General features: G+C 44.1%; 1 protein-coding gene across 10 annotated transcripts in view; it reads left to right on the plus strand.

Moving 5' to 3' along the window:
* The window catches only part of TRERF1 (transcriptional regulating factor 1), an 83,567-nt gene that overhangs the window by 57,989 nt on the left and 6,113 nt on the right, over window positions 1-19,465 (plus strand). For 2 of the 10 annotated variants that reach the window (XM_082217306.1, XM_082217308.1), the window contains 9 exons: window positions 1,904-1,956; window positions 3,067-3,220; window positions 3,922-4,239; window positions 7,424-7,793; window positions 11,058-11,124; window positions 13,636-13,775; window positions 14,906-15,009; window positions 17,659-17,734; window positions 18,087-18,175. In XM_082217306.1, coding sequence (XP_082073432.1) covers window positions 1,904-1,956; window positions 3,067-3,220; window positions 3,922-4,239; window positions 7,424-7,793; window positions 11,058-11,124; window positions 13,636-13,775; window positions 14,906-15,009; window positions 17,659-17,734; window positions 18,087-18,175 — 1,371 coding nt within the window. The remainder of the gene's footprint in view (window positions 1-1,903; window positions 1,957-3,066; window positions 3,221-3,921; window positions 4,240-7,423; window positions 7,794-11,057; window positions 11,125-13,635; window positions 13,776-14,905; window positions 15,010-17,658; window positions 17,735-18,086; window positions 18,176-19,465) is intronic. The other 8 variants (XM_082217310.1, XM_082217309.1, XM_082217311.1 and 5 more) reach the window with 8 other exon arrangements.

Here is a 19,465-nt window from a genome sequence, read left to right on the forward strand (position 1 = left end):
TGTTTTTCTTCAAAAGAAAAACCCAATACATAGCATAAAATGCCAGCTTCCATGCCAAAGGCACTGACAGAAAAACCTTGACCTGGCTGTGTCAAATTCCATTAAGCGCCCTGTCTTTACCTGGTGTCAGTGCTAGCAGGCCTCGCTTGGGAGGGCATTCCCACAGGCAGAGGGGCTACAACTGAAAAGGCTCTGTCCATCCTTTCCACCCTCTGAGCCTCTCTTGGCAGTAGCATGTAGGGAAGGGCTTCGGATTACACTCGCAAGGTCCAGGCATGTTCTTTTCAGGAGAAGCAGTTAGTCAGGTAACTACTTAGCATTCATTAGCACTATGCCTACCGCTCTCCCAAATAGGCAACGTGTTGCTAAACTAGAAAAAATGCCCATAGTTCTGATGGCTGGGATATGAATTAGTGGAGGGTCTATATATTATATTACAGAGCTCCCCAAGTGGAGAATTCAGCAGCATTCTGCATTCAAAGATTAATTATCACCATGGGGTCTCTGTTAGTGGAAGCCAAGCCGACCACAGGTGGAAGGGGGAACATTTTGCTCCCACAGTGATCTTCCCTGTGCAGCCCCTGTAAACCCAGTGTCTGGGGTGCGAGACAGGCTTTGTCCCCTCTCACAAGTCCCAGATTGCATCCCATTTAGACCTGGTTTATGCAGGCAGCAAAAGGAGGTGGCAGAGTGCTGAAAGTTCTCTGCAAGCATAAACAATTTTCTACAAAGGTTCTGGCTTCTTTGTGCAATGCTAGAAAAATGGCATATGATGATGATGATGATGATGATGATGATGATTTATTTATACCCTGCCCATCTTGCTGGGTTTGCCCAGCCACTCTGGGCGGCTTCCAACCAAATATTAAAAACAATACAGCGTCAGACATTAAAAACTTCCCTAAACAGGGCTGCCTTCAGTTGTTTTTTAAAAGTAAAACAGTTGTTTATTGCCTTGACATCTGCTGTGGGAGGGCATTCCACAGGGCAAGTGCCACCACCGAAAAGGCCCTCTGCCTGGTTCCCTGTAACCTCACTTCTCGCAGCAAGGGAACCGCCAGAAGGCCCTCAGCACTGGACCTCAGTGTCCGGGCTGGATGATAGGGATGGAGACGCTCCTTCAGGTATACATATTCAAATGAGCACCCCTCACGTGTTGAAGGGGGAACAGGGTCAGTCCGCCATCAATACATGCACCAGCTACAGTCTGTCTCTGCAAGGCAAGCCAAGGATGTATGCTTCACATGATTCCCCCTGGATGTTCTCTCTATTCAAGTACATTTGTGTGTGCATACAGCTCCTTCACACTAGCACCAAATGTGCAGCTGGTCAGGGGCTTCACAAACATACACATCATTGCGGATGGGACATGACTAGGGATGTAAGAAGGCGTTTCCCCCCCTGTTCTGCCCTATACGTACTGCATGCAGCACTGTTTCCATTCTGCTGCAGCTTGTCTTGCTGTCTGATGCGGTGGAATTAAGCATAGCTTACACAGTTCACATCATTAATTAGGATGTCACTAAGTTATTCCAGCCCAAATATTTCAGTGCAAAGGAAACACAATGGAAGCATGATCATTTATGTGTAATTTGTGGGCTGAAAGCAACGGCAACAGTGAATGCTGATCATATTTGCTAGACTGATTTCCATTGGGCATGGGTCAAATAAGGAAACACAATGGCAACTTCCACTTCCATAGCTGTTGGAACCTTCTGATCTCCCTAGATAAAACCAGTTAGCGTAACAGCATCGTTCACCTTCACGCATCTGTGAATGGGCAGGGGAGGTTGCGTGAAACTCTTTAAATGATTATTTGAATGAGTCATTACATGTGTGTGAGTCTAGATAGATGATTCTTCAGCATGCTGATATATACCAGTATTTTCATCTCTTCCTTTAGCAGCAGGTCCATCTGCCTGATGGAAGACTCCAGTCAGTTTCCCCCGAGCAAAGGTATATTTGTTATATAGCTACATATGTATTCTTAACTTTCGTTTTTTCAAAAGTCCTCAAATAGTGGCCTCTGTACAAGTCCACCTGTATGTTTATTGGCCATGTAGTGGAATCTTCTAGAGCTCTGAAGCATCCGGTACTTATTCTACCAATCTTTGACTGAATGGTTTTGGTGCCTGTTGCTTCCTCAGTCCTTGGCCCATGGGACTAATTTAGTGATGGAACCAACCAGAACTTTCCAGAACTCATTTCTGGCACCTCTCAGGTGGGCGCCATTGCCATTCTAAGAGAACAACGGAGGTGTTCATTGTAAATTCTGGCACCTCTTTTTCTAGGAAAATAGCACTGGATGGAACCTTCTGCATAAAAGCATAAAAGTGACCCTTGAGTTAATGCTTGTCTGCTCTCCACCTTTTCACTGGCCGTGAATTGGATCAGGGCCAACCTGTTAAAACCTCACAACAGTAATAAACGGCAAGCACTTTCAGCATTTGAAGGAGAAACTTCATTAATCCTCACTCAAAAATAGTTTAGTTGTGAGAAGATTGCTTTAAAAAAGAAGAAAAGCACTTGCTCACAGACTTGATTCTGACAGTGGATGTTTTTCTGAGGAAAAAATGGCTCACGATCTCCTTAGATCAGGGGTGGGCAGACTCGCAGGATCTGCTTTTTTTGTTTTTGTTTACTAGAACTATTCAAAGCTAGGTGCAAAATAATGGTTCTGAAGGGTGGATGCACAGTAAGAATTAAACACAAGCACACCCTCAGCCCAGGTTAATAAATGTACATCTGTTTCCCCACCGATCTCTCTTTTTCTCAGCAGCCTAACTTATGGTCAGGAATCAGCAGGGAAAGTTTCTGTTAGACATTTGGGAGTCAAAACCCCATGCCAGCCCACTGAAGATCTGCCAGCAGATCCCCATCTATTTTCTGCCTGCCCCTGCTCTAGAGTAGACCTGGTCCTTCACTTCAGGCAGCAAATTGTCTCGAGCTGGCCCTGTCAGAGAGAGAATCTGTGATCATTGTTTTTTAAGAGTACATGTATGTGGCTGGATTAAAATGTATTTGGGAACATTCTCATCAAAACATGTCTCTCCTTCCTTTCTGCAGCAGCATTCATGATAAAGAAACTCATAGTGAGAGATCTGAAACAAAGAGCAAACTCACATGCACTGTATGCTTGAAGGAATTTAAGAGTTTGCCAGCCCTAAATGGCCACATGAGGTCTCATGGAGGGATACGGGCATCTCCTGCCTTCAGACAGGTAACACTGTGGTGTTTTGCTGTATGGCCTTCACCCTTTTTTACTAAAGTTCGCTGCTTGCTTTGCTTTGCAATTTTCCTTTTTTTAAAAAAATACAGTGATTCTCAATCTGATCCTGCTATTGTCAAGGAAATGTGTCTTTCTCCAGTTTCGTTTTCTAGTATGTTCATTCTCCATCGATGGAGATCTGTCAATGTCTGATGTCATGTAGACATGAGAGCTGTTCTGAGGCGCAAAGTTTGGCTAGCCTCCAAGTGAAAGGGGCTCCTCGCTGTGAACACACCTCGACGCTGCCTTATGACACCATTATTATTATTATTTATTAAATTTGTATACCACCCTTCATTTGTAGAGCTCACAACATAAAATTACAATGTAAAACCCACAAAATACATAACAAAAATAAGAACAACAACAAACCAATAATCCCTGCCCCCAAAACAGGGATTTTCTCCACTCACCTCACCTGAGTCTACTTTCTGTTCTGTCCTGAGGCGTTTCTTCTGCCTGGGATGTGCACGTGCCACATTTCATGCTGTGTTTTCCAGAGAAATAGCAGTGTTGACCCTCTACTGCATACTGAGATTTGACAGATCCGCTACATAGTGGGCTCCAGCCCACAGTGACCAATGCCTCCATAAGTAGGCTAACCTTGAGAGTACCAGAAGACTCTTTTATTTGTTGTCTGTGCTGCCTTTTAGTGTTCTAGTTGGGAGCAGTCCACGGTTGAGGCTGAATGCCTTTGGTTGTCTGCACAGGACGAAGGGGAGAGCCTGCCGCAGCCCCAGCACCAACACCAGCGGGAGCAGCTGCCCTCCGAGGCGGAGAGCTTCGTCCCCATCGTCATGCCTGTGTCGGTGCCCGTTAAGCTGCCGTCACCCGATCCCGGCAAGCAGGCCGCTGACAGCAGCGCCGTGCTTAAAGATAAGCCTGTCTCAGATGATGAGATGCCCGTTCTTGTGAAGATGACTTGCTCTCCGCCATGCTCCCCTAACATGGCCAGCCCCTGCCTGTCCTCTGTGAGTGTTCTCTTCCTACTAACTGTGCTAGGGGTGCCTTGTGAATCCCTCTGCATTTTTTTAAAAAGTGCTTCCTGTTAAACATCATCCCTGTTTGGACATATGCAATACTGGGTACTAGGTAAAGGTAAAGGGACCCCCGACCATTAGGTCCAGTCGTGGCCGACTCTGAGGCTGCGGCGCTCATCTTGCTTTATTGGCCGAGGAAGCCGGCGTACAGCTTCCGGGTCATGTGTCCAGCAGGACTAAGCCGCTTCTGGCGAACCAGAGCAGCGCACGGAAACACCATTTACCTTCCCGCTGGAGCGGTACCTATTGATTTACTTGCACTTTGACGTGCTTTTGAACTGCTAGGTTGGCAGGAGCAGGGACCGAGCAACGGGAGCTCACCCTGTCGCGGGGATTCAAACTGCCGACCTTCTGATCGGCAAGTCCTAGGCTCTGAGGTTTAACCCACGACGCCATCCGCGTCCCAATACTGGGTACTAGGACTGGGTGATTCCTGGATTTCAACATTGTGATATATCACCAGCTAAATGTCACGATATACCAATATATTGCCATGTCTGAAGTATGGAGTTATGTAGAGGTATTGGCTGGCTTCACAATTTTTTCCACATTGTGATTTATGATGATGATGATCATCATCATCAACAATAATATAATTATTTGTACCCTGCCCATCCAACTGGGTTGCCCTAGCCACTCTGGGCAGCTTCCAGCATATATTAAAATATAGAAAAATATTTCAGGCACTCCCAAACTCAGCCCTCCAGATGTTTTGGGACTACAACTCCCATCATCCCTAGCTAAGGACTAGTGGTCAGGAATGATGGGAGTTGTAGTCCCAAAACATCTGGAAGGCTGAGTTTGCCTATGGCTGATATAATTAATCATCCCCTAGACACACACACACACACACACACACACACACACACACACATCATGATTCGCAATATATTGCCAGGTCAAAAATTATGAAACCAATATCACAATATGGACTTCAGTTTTGGATGATATATTGACCTAACGGGTACCCTGGTCTCTTCCAGTTCAGGCAGAAGCAGCCTTTTTTTTCTGGATTGTCCCAATATTCCTAAAGGGGAAGCTTTACTTCCCTCCTCCAAAAAAAGGCAGAGGGATTTATTGCCTATCAGTGTTATTTGTGCTTGTTTGTTTTTAATGTTGCTCGAAACCGTTTTCTTCTTTAATAATGTGGGAGCAGGGCTGAGTGGGATTTTGCCTAATATTGTCTCCTGCAGATAAATAGCCTTTATCACCTAATTATTATTGTAAGAATAATATACTCCGGCAGGTATTGTGAAGGACTTAATTAGTCTCCTCCTTCCTTTCCTCCCTATGCATACAAACACCCCCCCCAAGCAGATTATAGATATCTTTGTGTGAATTCTCAAGGACACAAATCACCTTCGGGGAGTCGACTCCCCAGTGCGAATGTGGGTGGGGGGAGCAGGGATGAGTGTGCTAAGCTCAGTCCCCCTCAGTTTCCATGCCTGTCAACCTCTGTGAGTTCGTGGTATTGTCTGAATCGCAGAGGGAGCCCCCTGAGTCCTGGAAGCTCACTGCTTCAGATGTTTGACCTCCAACTCATGCAGGGGGGTAGCAGTTGATGGGTAGGGAGCTTAGTGTTCTCGTCCCCATTTTGCCCTGTGTAATGCTTCTTGTGGGAGGGATTCATTTATTTCCACATTTTTATCCCTCCTTTCCTCCAAAAGAGCTCAAAGTGACATACATGGTTCTTCCGCCCTATATATTTTACCCTCAGAACAATCCTGTGAAGCTTTCTGCCTGCAGAAACCAGCAAGAAAACCACTGGCAATAGATTTTCTGCCTGCCTGGGTATGGTTGGCAGTGTGGCCAGTGTGGTGTAGTGGTTAAGAGCAGTTGATTCGTAATCTGGTGAACCGGGTTCGCTTCCCCGCTCCTCCACAGGCAGCTGCTGGGTGACCTTGGACTAGTCACACTTCTCTGAAGTCTCTCAGCCCCACTCACCTCACAGAGTGTTTGTTGTGGGGGAGGAAGGGAAAGGAGAATGTTAGCCGCTTTGAGACTCCTTTGGGTAGTGATAAAGCGGGATATCAAATCCATCCTCTTCCTCCTCTTCATAGCTGGGGGTTTCTCAGCTGCTGATGCTTCTCTCCACATGTGGAGGTCAGCAGAGATGCACCAGGACACCATCCTAACTCCATTGGTTTTAGGGGCAGGCAGAGGTTAGGATTCCACTCTTACTTTCCCCACTCTTACTTCCCTGAAAATGGGAAGTTTTAACAACAACAACAAAAACACGCACATATTTGTGTTCAGGAAAGCAAACTTATAGCATAAGCAGTGTACCACTTTGGTGCTTGCTGAAAGCTTTTTCATATCAACAAGCCAGCCAAATGCAGTTTAGTTTCCTGTATTGATTTATTTTAAAATTGATTCTTTTTATCCATGTTTTAAAGATGATTATTGTGTGTATATTTGTCTTTCAGTTTTTATGGATTTTAGATATGCTTTGGTCAATTGTTTTATTTCTACGCTGCTTAGAGAGCTCTTTGATTTAGTAGTTCATGATTTTTCTCTCTCTAAATAATGAAATATGTGCAAATAAATGAGGATGGTAGCAATTAAAACAACTGGAGTCTATACGTAAAATAAGCAGCAAACGAGGTCTGCAGCACAGGTCATAAAATCAGTGTCATACATACCAATAAAGCGAGTTAAAGACTAATGATGAGCTGAAGCATGGTTTCATGAACACATTTGATAGTGGAAATAAATATCAAAGATAAGTTGGTGACTGAAATTGCAAGACTTTGTGTATACATACATAGCTCTATATTTTGGGGCTGTTCTGCGGATCTGTCAAGATCCCTGTCAGGCTGCCAATGTACATAGGGAGGTCTCTGGTTTAGCTTGGCCCATTTTAACTTAAGTTTGCTAATCATTTCACCACTGGGAAAATCCCACACTCTGCCAGACCATTGAAGAACTGAGGTGGGTGGAAAAAAAATAGGGGAGGTTGTTTTGGGGTGTCACCTCATTGATGTCAAATTATAGGCTGGTTCATAGAGGCTCATGAGTTGGTTCAGGTTTTGTGTCCACCTGAGACTCAAGTACATGATGCCATTTGCCCATGTTACGTCTTAAGTTGTCTGAATGCTGAAAACCTTCCATTCAGGACCTCAACAGAAAACAGCACCAAAGCACGGCCAACTCTGAAGAAAGCTTCAAACCGTTTAAAGACAAGAAAAAATACCGCCACAGACCGGAGCCTCTGTTCATACCGCCACCTTCTTACAACCTCGCTGCATCCCACCTGGGCGCGACGCTGTACCAAAGCCAGCTTCGCTCTCCCCGCATCCTGGGAGACCACCTGCTTGACAGCATTCACGACCCCCCTCCTTACACCCCACCTCCCATGCTCAGCCCGGTACGTCATGGATCTGGCCTCTTCAGCAGCGTTATCACATCCGCTCATGGTGCGTCTCACCCCCAGCTGCCGCTCACACCTTTGACACCCACACCCCGGATGCTTCTCTGTCGATCTAGTAAGTATGATGGCGCGCTGTAAACCAGGGGGTCCCAAACTGTGGTCCATGGACCACCTGTGGTATGTGAGCTTCGTACAGGTGGTTCACGACATGTCCGCATGAAATACACACACTGATTTTTAGTTGTGTTTTGTCGTATGTTTTATTTCTTGTATTTCATTTTACTGTATCGCGATGCAGATTCTGTGGAATGCAATTAAATGCAACCCAAGCCATTAAAGGACAATTAAAAATCATACGGTATCTAGCCCCAGTGCATTACAGTTGCCACAACAGGCAGAAATTAAGTGTTTTGCGAAGGCCATTTTTTCAAGTGGTCCAGCCATTTTCAAGTGGTCCACAGGGGAGAAAGTTTAGGAACCACTGCTGTAAACTTATCCAGTTTCCATGCCTCACTTCTGTATAGCACACTGCTGGTTTTTACATCATGCGGCATTTTATTTTCATAGAATCATAGAGTTGGAATAGACCACAAGGGCTATCAAGTCCAACCCCCTGCCAAGCAGGAAACACCATCAGAGCACTCCTGACATATGGTTGTCAAGCCTCTGCTTAAAGACCTCCAAGGAAGGAGACTCCACCACACTCCTTGGCAGCAAATTCCACTGTCGAACAGCTCTTACTGTCAGGAAGTTCTTCCTAATCTTTAGGTGGAATCTTCTTTCTTGTAGTTTGGATCCATTGCTCCATGTCCGCTTCTCTGGAGCAGCAGAAAACAACCTTTCTCCCTCCTCTATATGACATCCTTTTATATATTTGAACATGGCTATCATATCACCCCTTAACCTCCTCTTCTCCAGGCTAAACATGCCCAGCTCCCTTAGCCGTTCCTCATAAGGCATCGTTTCCAGGCCTTTGACCATTTTGGTTGCCCTCCTCTGGACACGTTCCAGTTTGTCAGTGTCCTTCTTGAATTGTGGTGCCCAGAACTGGACACAGTACTCCAGGTGAGGTCTGACCAGAGCAGAATACAGTGGCACTAGTACTTCCCTTGATCTAGATGCTATACTCCTATTGATGCAGCCCAGAATTGCATTGGCTTTTTTAGCTGCCATGTCACACTGTTGGCTCATGTCAAGTTTGTGGTCAACCAAGACTCCTAGACCCTTTTCACATGTACTGCTCTCAAGCCAGGTGTCACCCATCTTGTATTTGTGCCTCTCAATTTTTTTGCCCAAATGCAATACTTTACATTTCTCCCTGTTAAAGTTCATCTTGTTTGTTTTGGCCCAGTTCTCTAATCTGTCAAGGTCGTTTTGAAGTGTGATCCTGTCCTCTGGGGTGTAAGCCACCCCTCCCAGTTTGGTGTCATCTGCAAATTTGATCAGGATGCCCTTGAGTCCATCATCCAAGTCGTTGATAAAGATGTTGAATAAGACCGGGCCCAAGACAGAACCCTGTGGCACCTCACTAGTCACTCTTCTCCAGGATGAAGAGGAACCATTGATGAGCACCCTTTGGGTTCGGTCAGTCAGCCAGTTACAAATCCACTGAGTGGTAGCATAGTCAAGACCGCATTTTGTGGTCACTCGGATAGCAGTTTCTCTCTTGCCCACACGGGTCCGAAGAGGAGGGATTGTAGAATATCCCCAGGAACATACCACCCTGAAAGACTCCTCCATTTGCCCCTGGAATCCATCCAATCCATTTTAGGACTGGACTACATGATCATTTGCCCCACATAATACAGTGGTACCTCAGGTTACATACGCTTCAGGTTACAGACTCCGCTAACCCAGAAATAGTACCTCGGGTTAAGAACTTTGCTTCAGAATGAGAACAGAAATCATGCTCTGGTGGCGCAGCGGCAGCAGGAGGCCCCATTAGCTAAAGTGATGCTTCAGGTTAAGAACAGTTTCAGGTTAAGAACGGACCTCCAGAACGAATTAAGTACTTAACCCGAGGTACCACTGTATATCTGTTGATGAACTTGAGGCTGCAGGTGTGAGGTAGAATGTATAAATGGTCACTCATATTAAAAAACAACAGCAAATAGCTTGCATATACAAAACTAGAATTTCTAGTCAAAGCCAATGCATTCCCCTCAAGCAGCAGCACCTCTTTTTGTTGTTGTTAAAAGGTGTAACAACATCATGATGAGTACTGGCACCTACTTCTCTAGAAAAAAAGGGATCTAGCCTTGTCTTCTCTTTGACCTCCTAGGGAGGTTTTTGCACAAAGGAGCCTTCAAACTTTCGAACCCCAGCCCCTTCACTTGCAACCTCATGTGTTAAAGTCCAGCAACAAAGATGCATTGTGTACAATTGTCGATGGTTGCGGTTGGCCTCTTAAAACTCCCCATCCTGGTCTGGTTTTGCACTGGTCTCTTATCAGCCCTGTGGACCAGGCGGGGGCTTCTTGAGCAGGGGGACCGTGATGTCACTTCCACTTAGGTTCTTGTTATGAGAACTGTCTGGATGAAAGGTGTGTGCAAAAAAAAAGGTGTATGTTCTCAGATCTTGGGTTCTGGAGCACCATGAAGAGATGAAGATAGCAGATAAAGTTCAAAGGGGGCGGACATACATTGTTCCATTTGTAGAACCCACACTAGTTTGCAGTGGGACAGTTTTCACCATGGTTACACAATGGTTTAACAACCCCCCCCCCCATTTCATCAGTGTAGAATTTTACTTGCTTGTGGCCTTGAATAATCTCTTTAGCGGTTTTAACCTCCAATTTTTTTTTTACAAAATAGTCCCAAGTTGAAATTCATATATACAAGATGCCGCCAAACATACAAATCTTTCTTAAGAAGCTGTGGCCATCCAGATCTTGTTGGACTCCAACTCCCATCGGCCGCAGCCAGCATGGCCAATAGCCAGGGATGATGGGAGTTTTAGTCCAGTAACTTCTTGAAGGTCGCAGATTTGCCATCCCTGTCTACTTTGATGGATCTCAGGGAGAGGCTTTTCCCCATTCCCTGCTATCTTTATCCATTTAATTGGAAAGGCCAGAGATTGAACCTAGGAATACCTGTATGAAAATGCGTATTCTTATCCTTGAGCTATGGTTCAGGCAGTCAGTGGGTTGTATCCACTCAGAGTATTCTACTCAGAGTAGACCAGTTGAAATTAATGGCTCTGACTAACTCAGGTCAAATAATTCCAGTGTTTCTACTCTGAGTACTGCTTAGTTGGATACAACCCTTTGCCCCGATGAAGTTTTATTTTCTGTTAGGTTTTCCCAGAAAGATGCAAATCTGTACTAGTGAAGGGAGTGCCTGCCTGCACACAGAATGACATATTCTTGTTTTTCTTACAGATAGTGTTGATGGAGTCAATGTCTCGATCACCCCAGGACCTGGAGAACAGACCATTGACGTAGAACCGTAAGAACTAGTCTTATGTATTCAGACATCACTTGGTATCCACTGTAGTTTTATAAATTGAATGTGATCCAAAACATCTTGGGTCTAGTACAGTCGTACCTTGGTTCTCAAACGTAATCCGTTCCAGAAGTCCGTTCGACTTCCGAAAAAGTTCAAAAAGTGAGACGCGGCTTCTGATTGGCTGCAGGAGCTTTCTGCACTCAATCAGAAGCCACATCGGATGTTTGGGTTCCAAAGAGCGTTCGAAAACTGGAACACTTAGTTCTGGGTTTTCAGCGTTCGAGAACCAAGGTGCAACTGTAGTTTACATGTTCACTGTAAGCCATAGTTAATGGTTTGCCGTGAATGCAGAGGCTGCTTCTGCCTCACTTCTTCCCCTAGTGAAAGGAACAAACCATGACCCCTGGTTTCTGGTTTGGATTTAACGCTTAACATTGTGCTGTGTTTGGGAGTGAAACTAACCACGATCCCTGTCTCAGATGTAACACTAAGCCAGGGATCAGGGTTTGCTGCTGCGCGAGGTGGAAAACAGAAGCGATCTGCCTGTTCTCGGTAAAAACCGCTAAGCATGGCTTAGTGTGACATGTGAACGCTGCCAGTGGTTTGCCTTGACATTTATATTTTTAAAACAACAACTGCAGCTTCTTATGCTGCTTCAGAAACTACTTCTGGAAGGACCCCTGAGTTTCAAGAACAATTATATCTGGTGTTCTGCCCTGGTCATGCACAGAGGGTGATCTCTGAAGTGGTACTTTTCGTGTGAAAGAACCCCCGTGCAATGTTTTGCATTCTTCAACCAATATACAGTGGTACCTCGAGTTACGAACTTAATTCGTTCTGGTGGTCCGTTCTTAACCCGAAACCGTTCTTAACCTGAGGCGCGCTTTCGCTAATGGGGCCTCCTGCTGCCACCGTGCCATTTCTGTTCTCATTCCTGAGGTAAAATTCTTAACCCAAGGTACTACTTCTGGGTTAGCAGAGTTTGTAACCCGAAGTGTTTGTAACCCGAGGTACCACTGTAAATAGCTCAATCAGAGGTGATGGGGGAGGAGGTATCTTTAAGCGCAAAATGAAGCATATGGAATTGACACTTCATATACCACAGAGGAATGTATTCTTTCCTATGTTTAGTGACTTCCCATCCCTCTGTGTGGCAAACTGATGTAGTCAAAGACCCAGATTTCTCATTGGGGGCTCCTAAAACCTCGCACTCATTGGCCATATGTTTAAGCTTTTCAAACCATTAATAAAATCCCTGTCTCACTCAGCTTAACTATTAATGGAACGATGTTCAGCTAAACTAAGCATACATAACCATTTTCAACTGGTTGCTTGGCAGATAATAGCCAAGATGGGAATTCCTTTCCGCCTCACGTCACAATTGCATTTTATTCATATTGTTTTTCGTTACAATTATATCTGTTTAAAAAGTCCACGTGGGAGACTGGAGAGTGAAGAACTGGAACAGCTCAGTTTTTAAAGCTTCCTTGTTTGCTAGCATTTTAATTCTCCTAACTCCGTTCCTTAACTCTTCTCTCAAGACAGAGCTTTGCCGTTGAATTCCGTGACTATTTAATCACCCAGTTCTGTTGGGGCAAGGGCACAGTTTTAAAGACTTAGGTTAACATGAAGCTTCATTTTGAGAGGTCCCTTGCTTTTCCTCACAGATTGTGCATTTTACGCTATGTCTGGGCCTGTTTGTTTGTTTGTTTATTACTGTATTGGCCTGAATGTAAGCCGCGCCCAAATATAGTCCACACCGCTAAAAGCAGATTTCTTAAGAGTGCAACAATAGACCCCACTCAGGTTTTATACAAGTTAGGTTGAGCAGGGCGTAGTGTATCCTGTTTTCAGACCGGTATGGCATGGGACGCAGGTGGTGCTGTGGGTTAAACCACAGAGCCTAGGACTTGCTGATCAGAAGGTCAGCGGTTTGAATCCCCGCGACGAGGTGAGCTCCTGTTGCTCGGTCCCGGCTCCTGCCAACCTAGCAGTTCAAAAGCACGACAAAGTGCAAGTAGATAAATAGGTACCGCTCCGGCGGGAAGGTAAACGGTGTTTCCGTGCTCTGCTCTGGTTCGCCAGAAGCGGCTTAGTCATGCTGGCCACATGACCTGGAAGCTGTACGCCGGTTCCCTCAGCCAATAAAGCGAGATGAGCTCTGCAACCCCAGAGTTGGCCACGACTGGACCTAATGGTCAGGGGTCCCTTTACTTTTACCTACGGCATGGGTATATTCCATCTTTCCTCCAAGGAGCTCACAGTGACATACATGGTTCTCCCTCCTCCTCTTTATCCGCACAAGAACCCTGTGAGGTCGGTTTGGTTGAGAGTTAGTGACTGGCCCAAGGTCACCCAGTGAGTTTCCTGGCTGAGTGAGGATTTGAACCCTATTCTCCCAGGCCCTTGTCCAACGCTTTAACCATAGTAGTTTGCCCACCAATCCTCAACGCCAAATTTTGGTGAGTGAGTGAAATGGGGAGGAGATGAAGTTTCTTTATATGCTTTCAGGCATATCAATATTGGATCGAGATTCCAAGCCGATATTCCTGAACTTGAAGACAGAGCATTGGTGGGGGAAGAGGACCACAAGGCAACTTTAGTTTGGAAACCAGGGCCAGAACTGGAAGATGAAGATATCCAGCAAAGAGGTACTGTGTTTTCTAACCCTCTTTGCGACTGATCTAAGCATCTCTGCCAAGTGTCCTGTCCTGGTTTATCATTCCACCTCTGTGTCTTATGGCGTAAAAGTCATTGCTTCATTAAATGGGTACTGACCTTCACATGACTTGTCGTGTATCTGTGCAGAATAACACCTCTTGCTGTCCTTTAGCCTGATCGCCACTTTGAAACTCAGCTCAAAATGTGCCTTTTTCCTCAAGCCATGGGAGTTTTTCGCCTGGCTGCTGGACTGTTCATAATTTTTGTTGGGTATTATTTTACTGCTTCTGTTTTCCTTATTCCTGGTTTATATAGTTTTCATATTTATTTGAACATTTATTTTGTCACTGAGAACCTTGCGGGTTGAAGGACAACATATAAATCTTATAAAAATTATTACTGTTACAGGCAGCGAGACCATTTTACATTTTACATTCATCCAAGCAACACGTGACTGCCAACACGTAGGGGGGGACTCATAACGGAAACCCCCCCCCACAAAACAATTGCCACCTGTTTTTATTTTATTTTATTTTATTTTATTAGCTGTTCTAAATAGCTTAATTAATATTTAAGAGTGTCTAAGTACTGTACAAAATACAATATAAAAACCCGTAAAACAGGTAAAAGCAATATTATTTTCCCCAGTGTTTAAAATAATGCTGGTAGATGCATTTCAACCTATATATGCGTTCGGCCACCCCCTCTGAAACACTTGTCTGGTACAGTTGTATCTTGATACTCAAAGGCCTTGGTACTTGCTTGTTTTGGCTTCCAAACGCCGCAAACCCAGAAGTAAGTGTTCCTGTTTGCAAACATTTTTTGGAAGCCGAACTTCCGACGCGGCTTCTGCTTGAGTACAGGAAGCCCCTGCAGCCAATCGGAAGCCACGCCTTGGTTTTCGAACCGTTTCGGGAGTTGAACAGACTCTCGGAACAGATTAAGTTCGAAAATCAAGGTACCACTGGTTTTCTGTTCCAACTTTCTCAAAATGAGAATCTGAGCTTGTAAGAATTAGAAGATTTGTGCTGACTTCATGACACTTTCAGATTTATGTTTTTGCTTACAGGCTGAATATTGGACAGGTTTGACAATACTGTTTTGAATTGTTTTCTTACAGTGACCAGCCTTTTAAATCTGTGTTGTTCAAGTGTATTGACTGGTGGGGGAACCAACCTTGAATATGGCTTGCATTCTCTCTTTGAGGCTAAAGGAGACGTTATGGTAAGAGCAGCTTGTTTATCCTCTCCCAAATATGTGTTAAAATATGTGTAACAGGCTTCATGAGGAAACCGGGCACAAGAAAGCTTTTTCCAGTGACTAATTGGGAGAATTTAGCCTCACTCTGGCACCCACCACTTTTCTTTCTCAAAAGAAATCTATTATTTTATTATTCCTAGTTTTTATTTGTTCATTAAAAACACATACCTTGCCTTTCTTTAGAAAAACATTCAACACCGCAAGTTGACTTGTTTATTTCGTAATGTTTATACACTGTTTGTTAAAAAAACCCAGAAACAAAACCCTGGATGATGCTCGTTTAAAATACAGTTAACTAAAATGGCAGAATTACAGTAATACTCCAAATCAACAGTAGTTAAAATCATACTCGTGGAATACAAAATGCAAAACCAGCATCAACTAAAATCACACAGAACATCCTGGGTCTAAGGCCCATTTAAAATGGTCAGAGAATGAGACAGGTGTATCTCGTGCAAAAGGTTGTTCCATTGGATGGGCTCTTCCATCCGTAACATGGGGATAATAAGACTGGCCTGCTCACAGGGCTGTTTTAAGGATTGCTGAGGTCCCAGCAAAGGAAGAATGGATACAGAAACTTAAGGAATATGCAGAAATAGTAGAACTTACTGGAAAAATAAGAAACCAGGCAACAAACGTTTTATAAAAGAATGTTGTTGTTGTTTAGTCGTGTCCGACTCTTCGTGACCCCATGGACCAGAGCACGCCAGGCACTTCTGTCTTCCACTGCCTCCCACAGTTTGGTCAGACTCATGTTTGTAGCTTCAAGAACACTGTCCAACCATCTCGTCCTCTTTCGTCCCCTTCTTCTTGTGCCCTCAATCTTTCCCAACATCAGGGTTTTTTTCCACGGAGTCTTCTCTTCTCATGAGGTGGCCAAAGTATTGGAGCGTCAGCTTCACGATCTGTCCTTCCAGTGAGCACTCAGGGCTAATTTCCTTAAGAATGGATGTGTTTGATCTTCTTGCAGTCCATGGGACTCTCAACAGTCTCCTCCAGCACCATAATTCAAAAGCATCAATTCTTCGGCGATCAGCCTTCTTTATGGTCCAGCTCTCGCTTCTATACATTACTACCTGGAAAACCATGGCTTAAACTATACGGACCTTTGTTGGCAAGGTGATGTCTCTGCTTTTTAAGATGCTGTCTAGGTTTGTCATTGTTTTTCTCCCAAGAAGCAGGCGTCTTTTAATTTCATGACTGCTGTCACCATCTGCAGTGATCATGGAGCCCAAGAAAGTAAAACCTCTCACTGCCTCCATTTCTTCCCCTTCTATTTGCCAGGAGGTGATGGGCCCAGTGGCCATGATCTTCGTTTTTTCGATGTTGAGCTTCAGACCATATTTTGCGCTTTCCTCTTTCACCCTCATTAAAAGGTTCTTTAATTCCTCCTCACTTTCTGCCGTCAAGGTTGTGTCATCTGCATATCTGAGGTTGTTGATATTTCTTCCGGTGATCTTAATTCCGGCTTGGGATTCATCCAGCCCAGCCTTTCGCATGATGAATTCTGCATATAAATTAAATAAGCAGGGAGACAATATACAGCCTTGCCGTACTCCTTTCCCAATTTTGAGTTGTTCCATATCCAGTTCTAACTGTAGCTTCTTGTCCCACATAGAGATTTCTCAGGAGACAGATGAGGTGATCAGGCACTCCCATTTCTTTAAGAACTTGCCATAGTTTGCTGTGGTCGACACAGTCAAAGGCTTTTGCATAGTCAATGAAGCAGAAGTAGATGTCTTTCTGGAACTCTCTAGCTTTCTCCATAATCCAGCGCATGTTTGCAATTTGGTCCCTGGTTCCTCTGCCTCTTCTAAATCCAGCTTGCACTTCTGGGAGTTCTCGGTCCACATACTGCTTGAGCCTTCCTTGTAGAATTTTAAGCATAACCTTGCTAGCATGTGAAATGAGTGAAATTGTGCGGTAGTTGGAACATTCTTTGGCACTGCCCTTCTTTGGGATTGGGATGTAGACTGATCTTCTCCAATCTTCTGGCCACTGCTGAGTTTTCCAAATTTGCTGGCATATTGAGTGTAGCACCTTAACAGCATCATCGTTTAAAATTTTAAATAGTTCAGCTGGAATATCATCACTTCCACTGGCCTTATTATTAGCAGTGCTTTCTAAGGCCCATTATAAAAGAATAGAGATGGTTTATTGAATATTTACAGATAAATTGTAAACAGATAAGAACATTGGCAGGATTATTGCAATAACCTGCAGTTTTTTAAGAGTATATATTTAAAGCAGATGAATAAATGAGCAAATTAAGTTAATTTGGATATTCAGAAGGTATCAAAATAAATTTAAGGAACACCAGAAAGAGGGAGAAGGAAGTCAAATTTTGAAATGTTAAAATTGTATATTGTAAAATTATAGTGAAATGTATTAATCTGAAAAGCATAAATAAATTTTAAGAAAAAGGATTGCTGAGAAAATGTATAAGGAGCTCTTAGTGCATATAGAACAAATGGTATGTAAATATTATTATTTTAATACATTATTAAAAGAAGCAAAAGAGTCATAGCAATTAAGTGTCACATAGTCTTAAAAGAAGATAGAGTCATAATAATTAAGAACATACAATTCTGCTTGCCTCTTTTTGTCCTGCAGGTCGCTTTGGAGATGCTGCTTTTGTTGAAGCCAGCAAGAGCAAAATCGCATCCTCTGGCAAGTTATCACTATGCTGGTAAGTTCCTGAACGGATGAGTTAAAAGGATTACCTAATAAAGGCTAGTTCTGTGTGTGAGTCCTTTGCTCGTGGAAGGAATGCAGCTGCCTAGTGTCACTGATGAAGTTCAGAGAAAATAGTTATTCCATTGACAGTATACATACACACCTACTTGCAGAAATCATAGAACCTTCGAACTGTAGAGTTGAAAGTGACCCCTGCAATGCAGGAATCTCAACATGCGGTTCCCCATCCAATTTGAAACCATACCAGAACCTGCTTAGCTTCGCAAATGTGACAGCAGTTTTGTTTTTGTACCATGGTGCAGGCACACCCCCACCCTCGATTCTTATCTGTTTGTTTCTTTCAGGTTCAGACCAGTGGACACCCGTTGAAAGAAAGCTGTTCAGCAAAGCATTATACACATACGGCAAAGATTTTATTTTGGTACAGAAAATGGTAAGGCTTGTTGTCCTTGTTCTTGCTTTGTTGACATTCCTGATCTTGTGGTTTTCAGCCACTAAGTTAGTTTCATCATATGAAAGTAGAACATTATCAACATCATCTCGTGTTGCTTTTCTTTGCCACTTTCCTGCAAAAACCAGGCCCAAAGTGATTCACAACGTAGCAAATGAACAATAAATATAATGACAATTCAAGAAGGACACTGACAAACTGGAACGTGTCCAGAGGAGGGCAACCAAAATGGTCAAAGGCCTGGAAACGATGCCTTATGAGGAACGGCTAAGGGAGCTGGGCATGTTTAGCCTGGAGAAGAGGAGGTTAAGGGGTGATATGATAGCCATGTTCAAATATATAAAAGGATGTCACATAGAGGAGGGAGAAAGGTTGTTTTCTGCTGCTTCAAAGAAGCGGACACGGAGCAATGGATCCAAACTATAAGAAAGAAGATTCCACCTAAACATTAGGAAGAACTTCCTGACAGTAAGAGCTGTTCGACAGTGGAATTTGCTGCCAAGGAGTGTGGTGAAGTCTCCTACTTTGGAGGTCTTTAAGCAGAGGCTTGACAACCATATGTCAGGAGTGCTCTGATGGTGTTTCCTGCTTGGCAGGGGGTTGGACTCGATGGCCCTTGTGGTCTATTCCAACTCTATGATTCTATGACTGGAAAATATGAGTATCAATGAGTTTAAAAAGAAAAAGAGAGATCCACACAGCATTGTATAAAACAATGCAAAAAAGTGAAACAGATTTAGTATTTCCATTTAAGCAATAACGTCAACACACAAATAGAATAGTAGGGTGCAAAACATTGCCCTGTTCCACACAATGTACCTGTATCTAATTGTTTGGTTCCGAAACTCAGTCTCCATTCCAAGGACCCTAACCCCATCTCCCACACAGACCCTGCCTCCCTGGCTCTCACCCAGAGGGGCCTTATGCTCACCATTATCATGTGCTCTTACCCACATGGTGGACATTAACTTTCCTTCCACACTCTCCCACCAAGCACTGCTCATTCATCCAGGTTGGGGGGAATTCTTACGTTTTAGCTTATGAGAGACTCCTCTAAGCATTCAGTTTATTTTACTGTGTCTGTGATACCGAGCAAGAATTTGTTGCTGAAATTAGAGCGGGGGAGAGGGAATGTTGAAGGGTGGTTGGGGCAGAGAGCATCTGCACTGAAGTGGGGAGACCCAAGTTCATATTCCCTACTCGGTAAATGAATCTCATTGGTGACATAGAGCCCAGCCCCTCCTCTCAGCCCAGCCCCTCTCCCAGTCATAG

Source organism: Podarcis vaucheri (assembly GCF_965113315.1).
Source record: "Podarcis vaucheri genome assembly, chromosome: 3".
NCBI lineage: Eukaryota > Metazoa > Chordata > Lepidosauria > Squamata > Lacertidae > Podarcis > Podarcis vaucheri.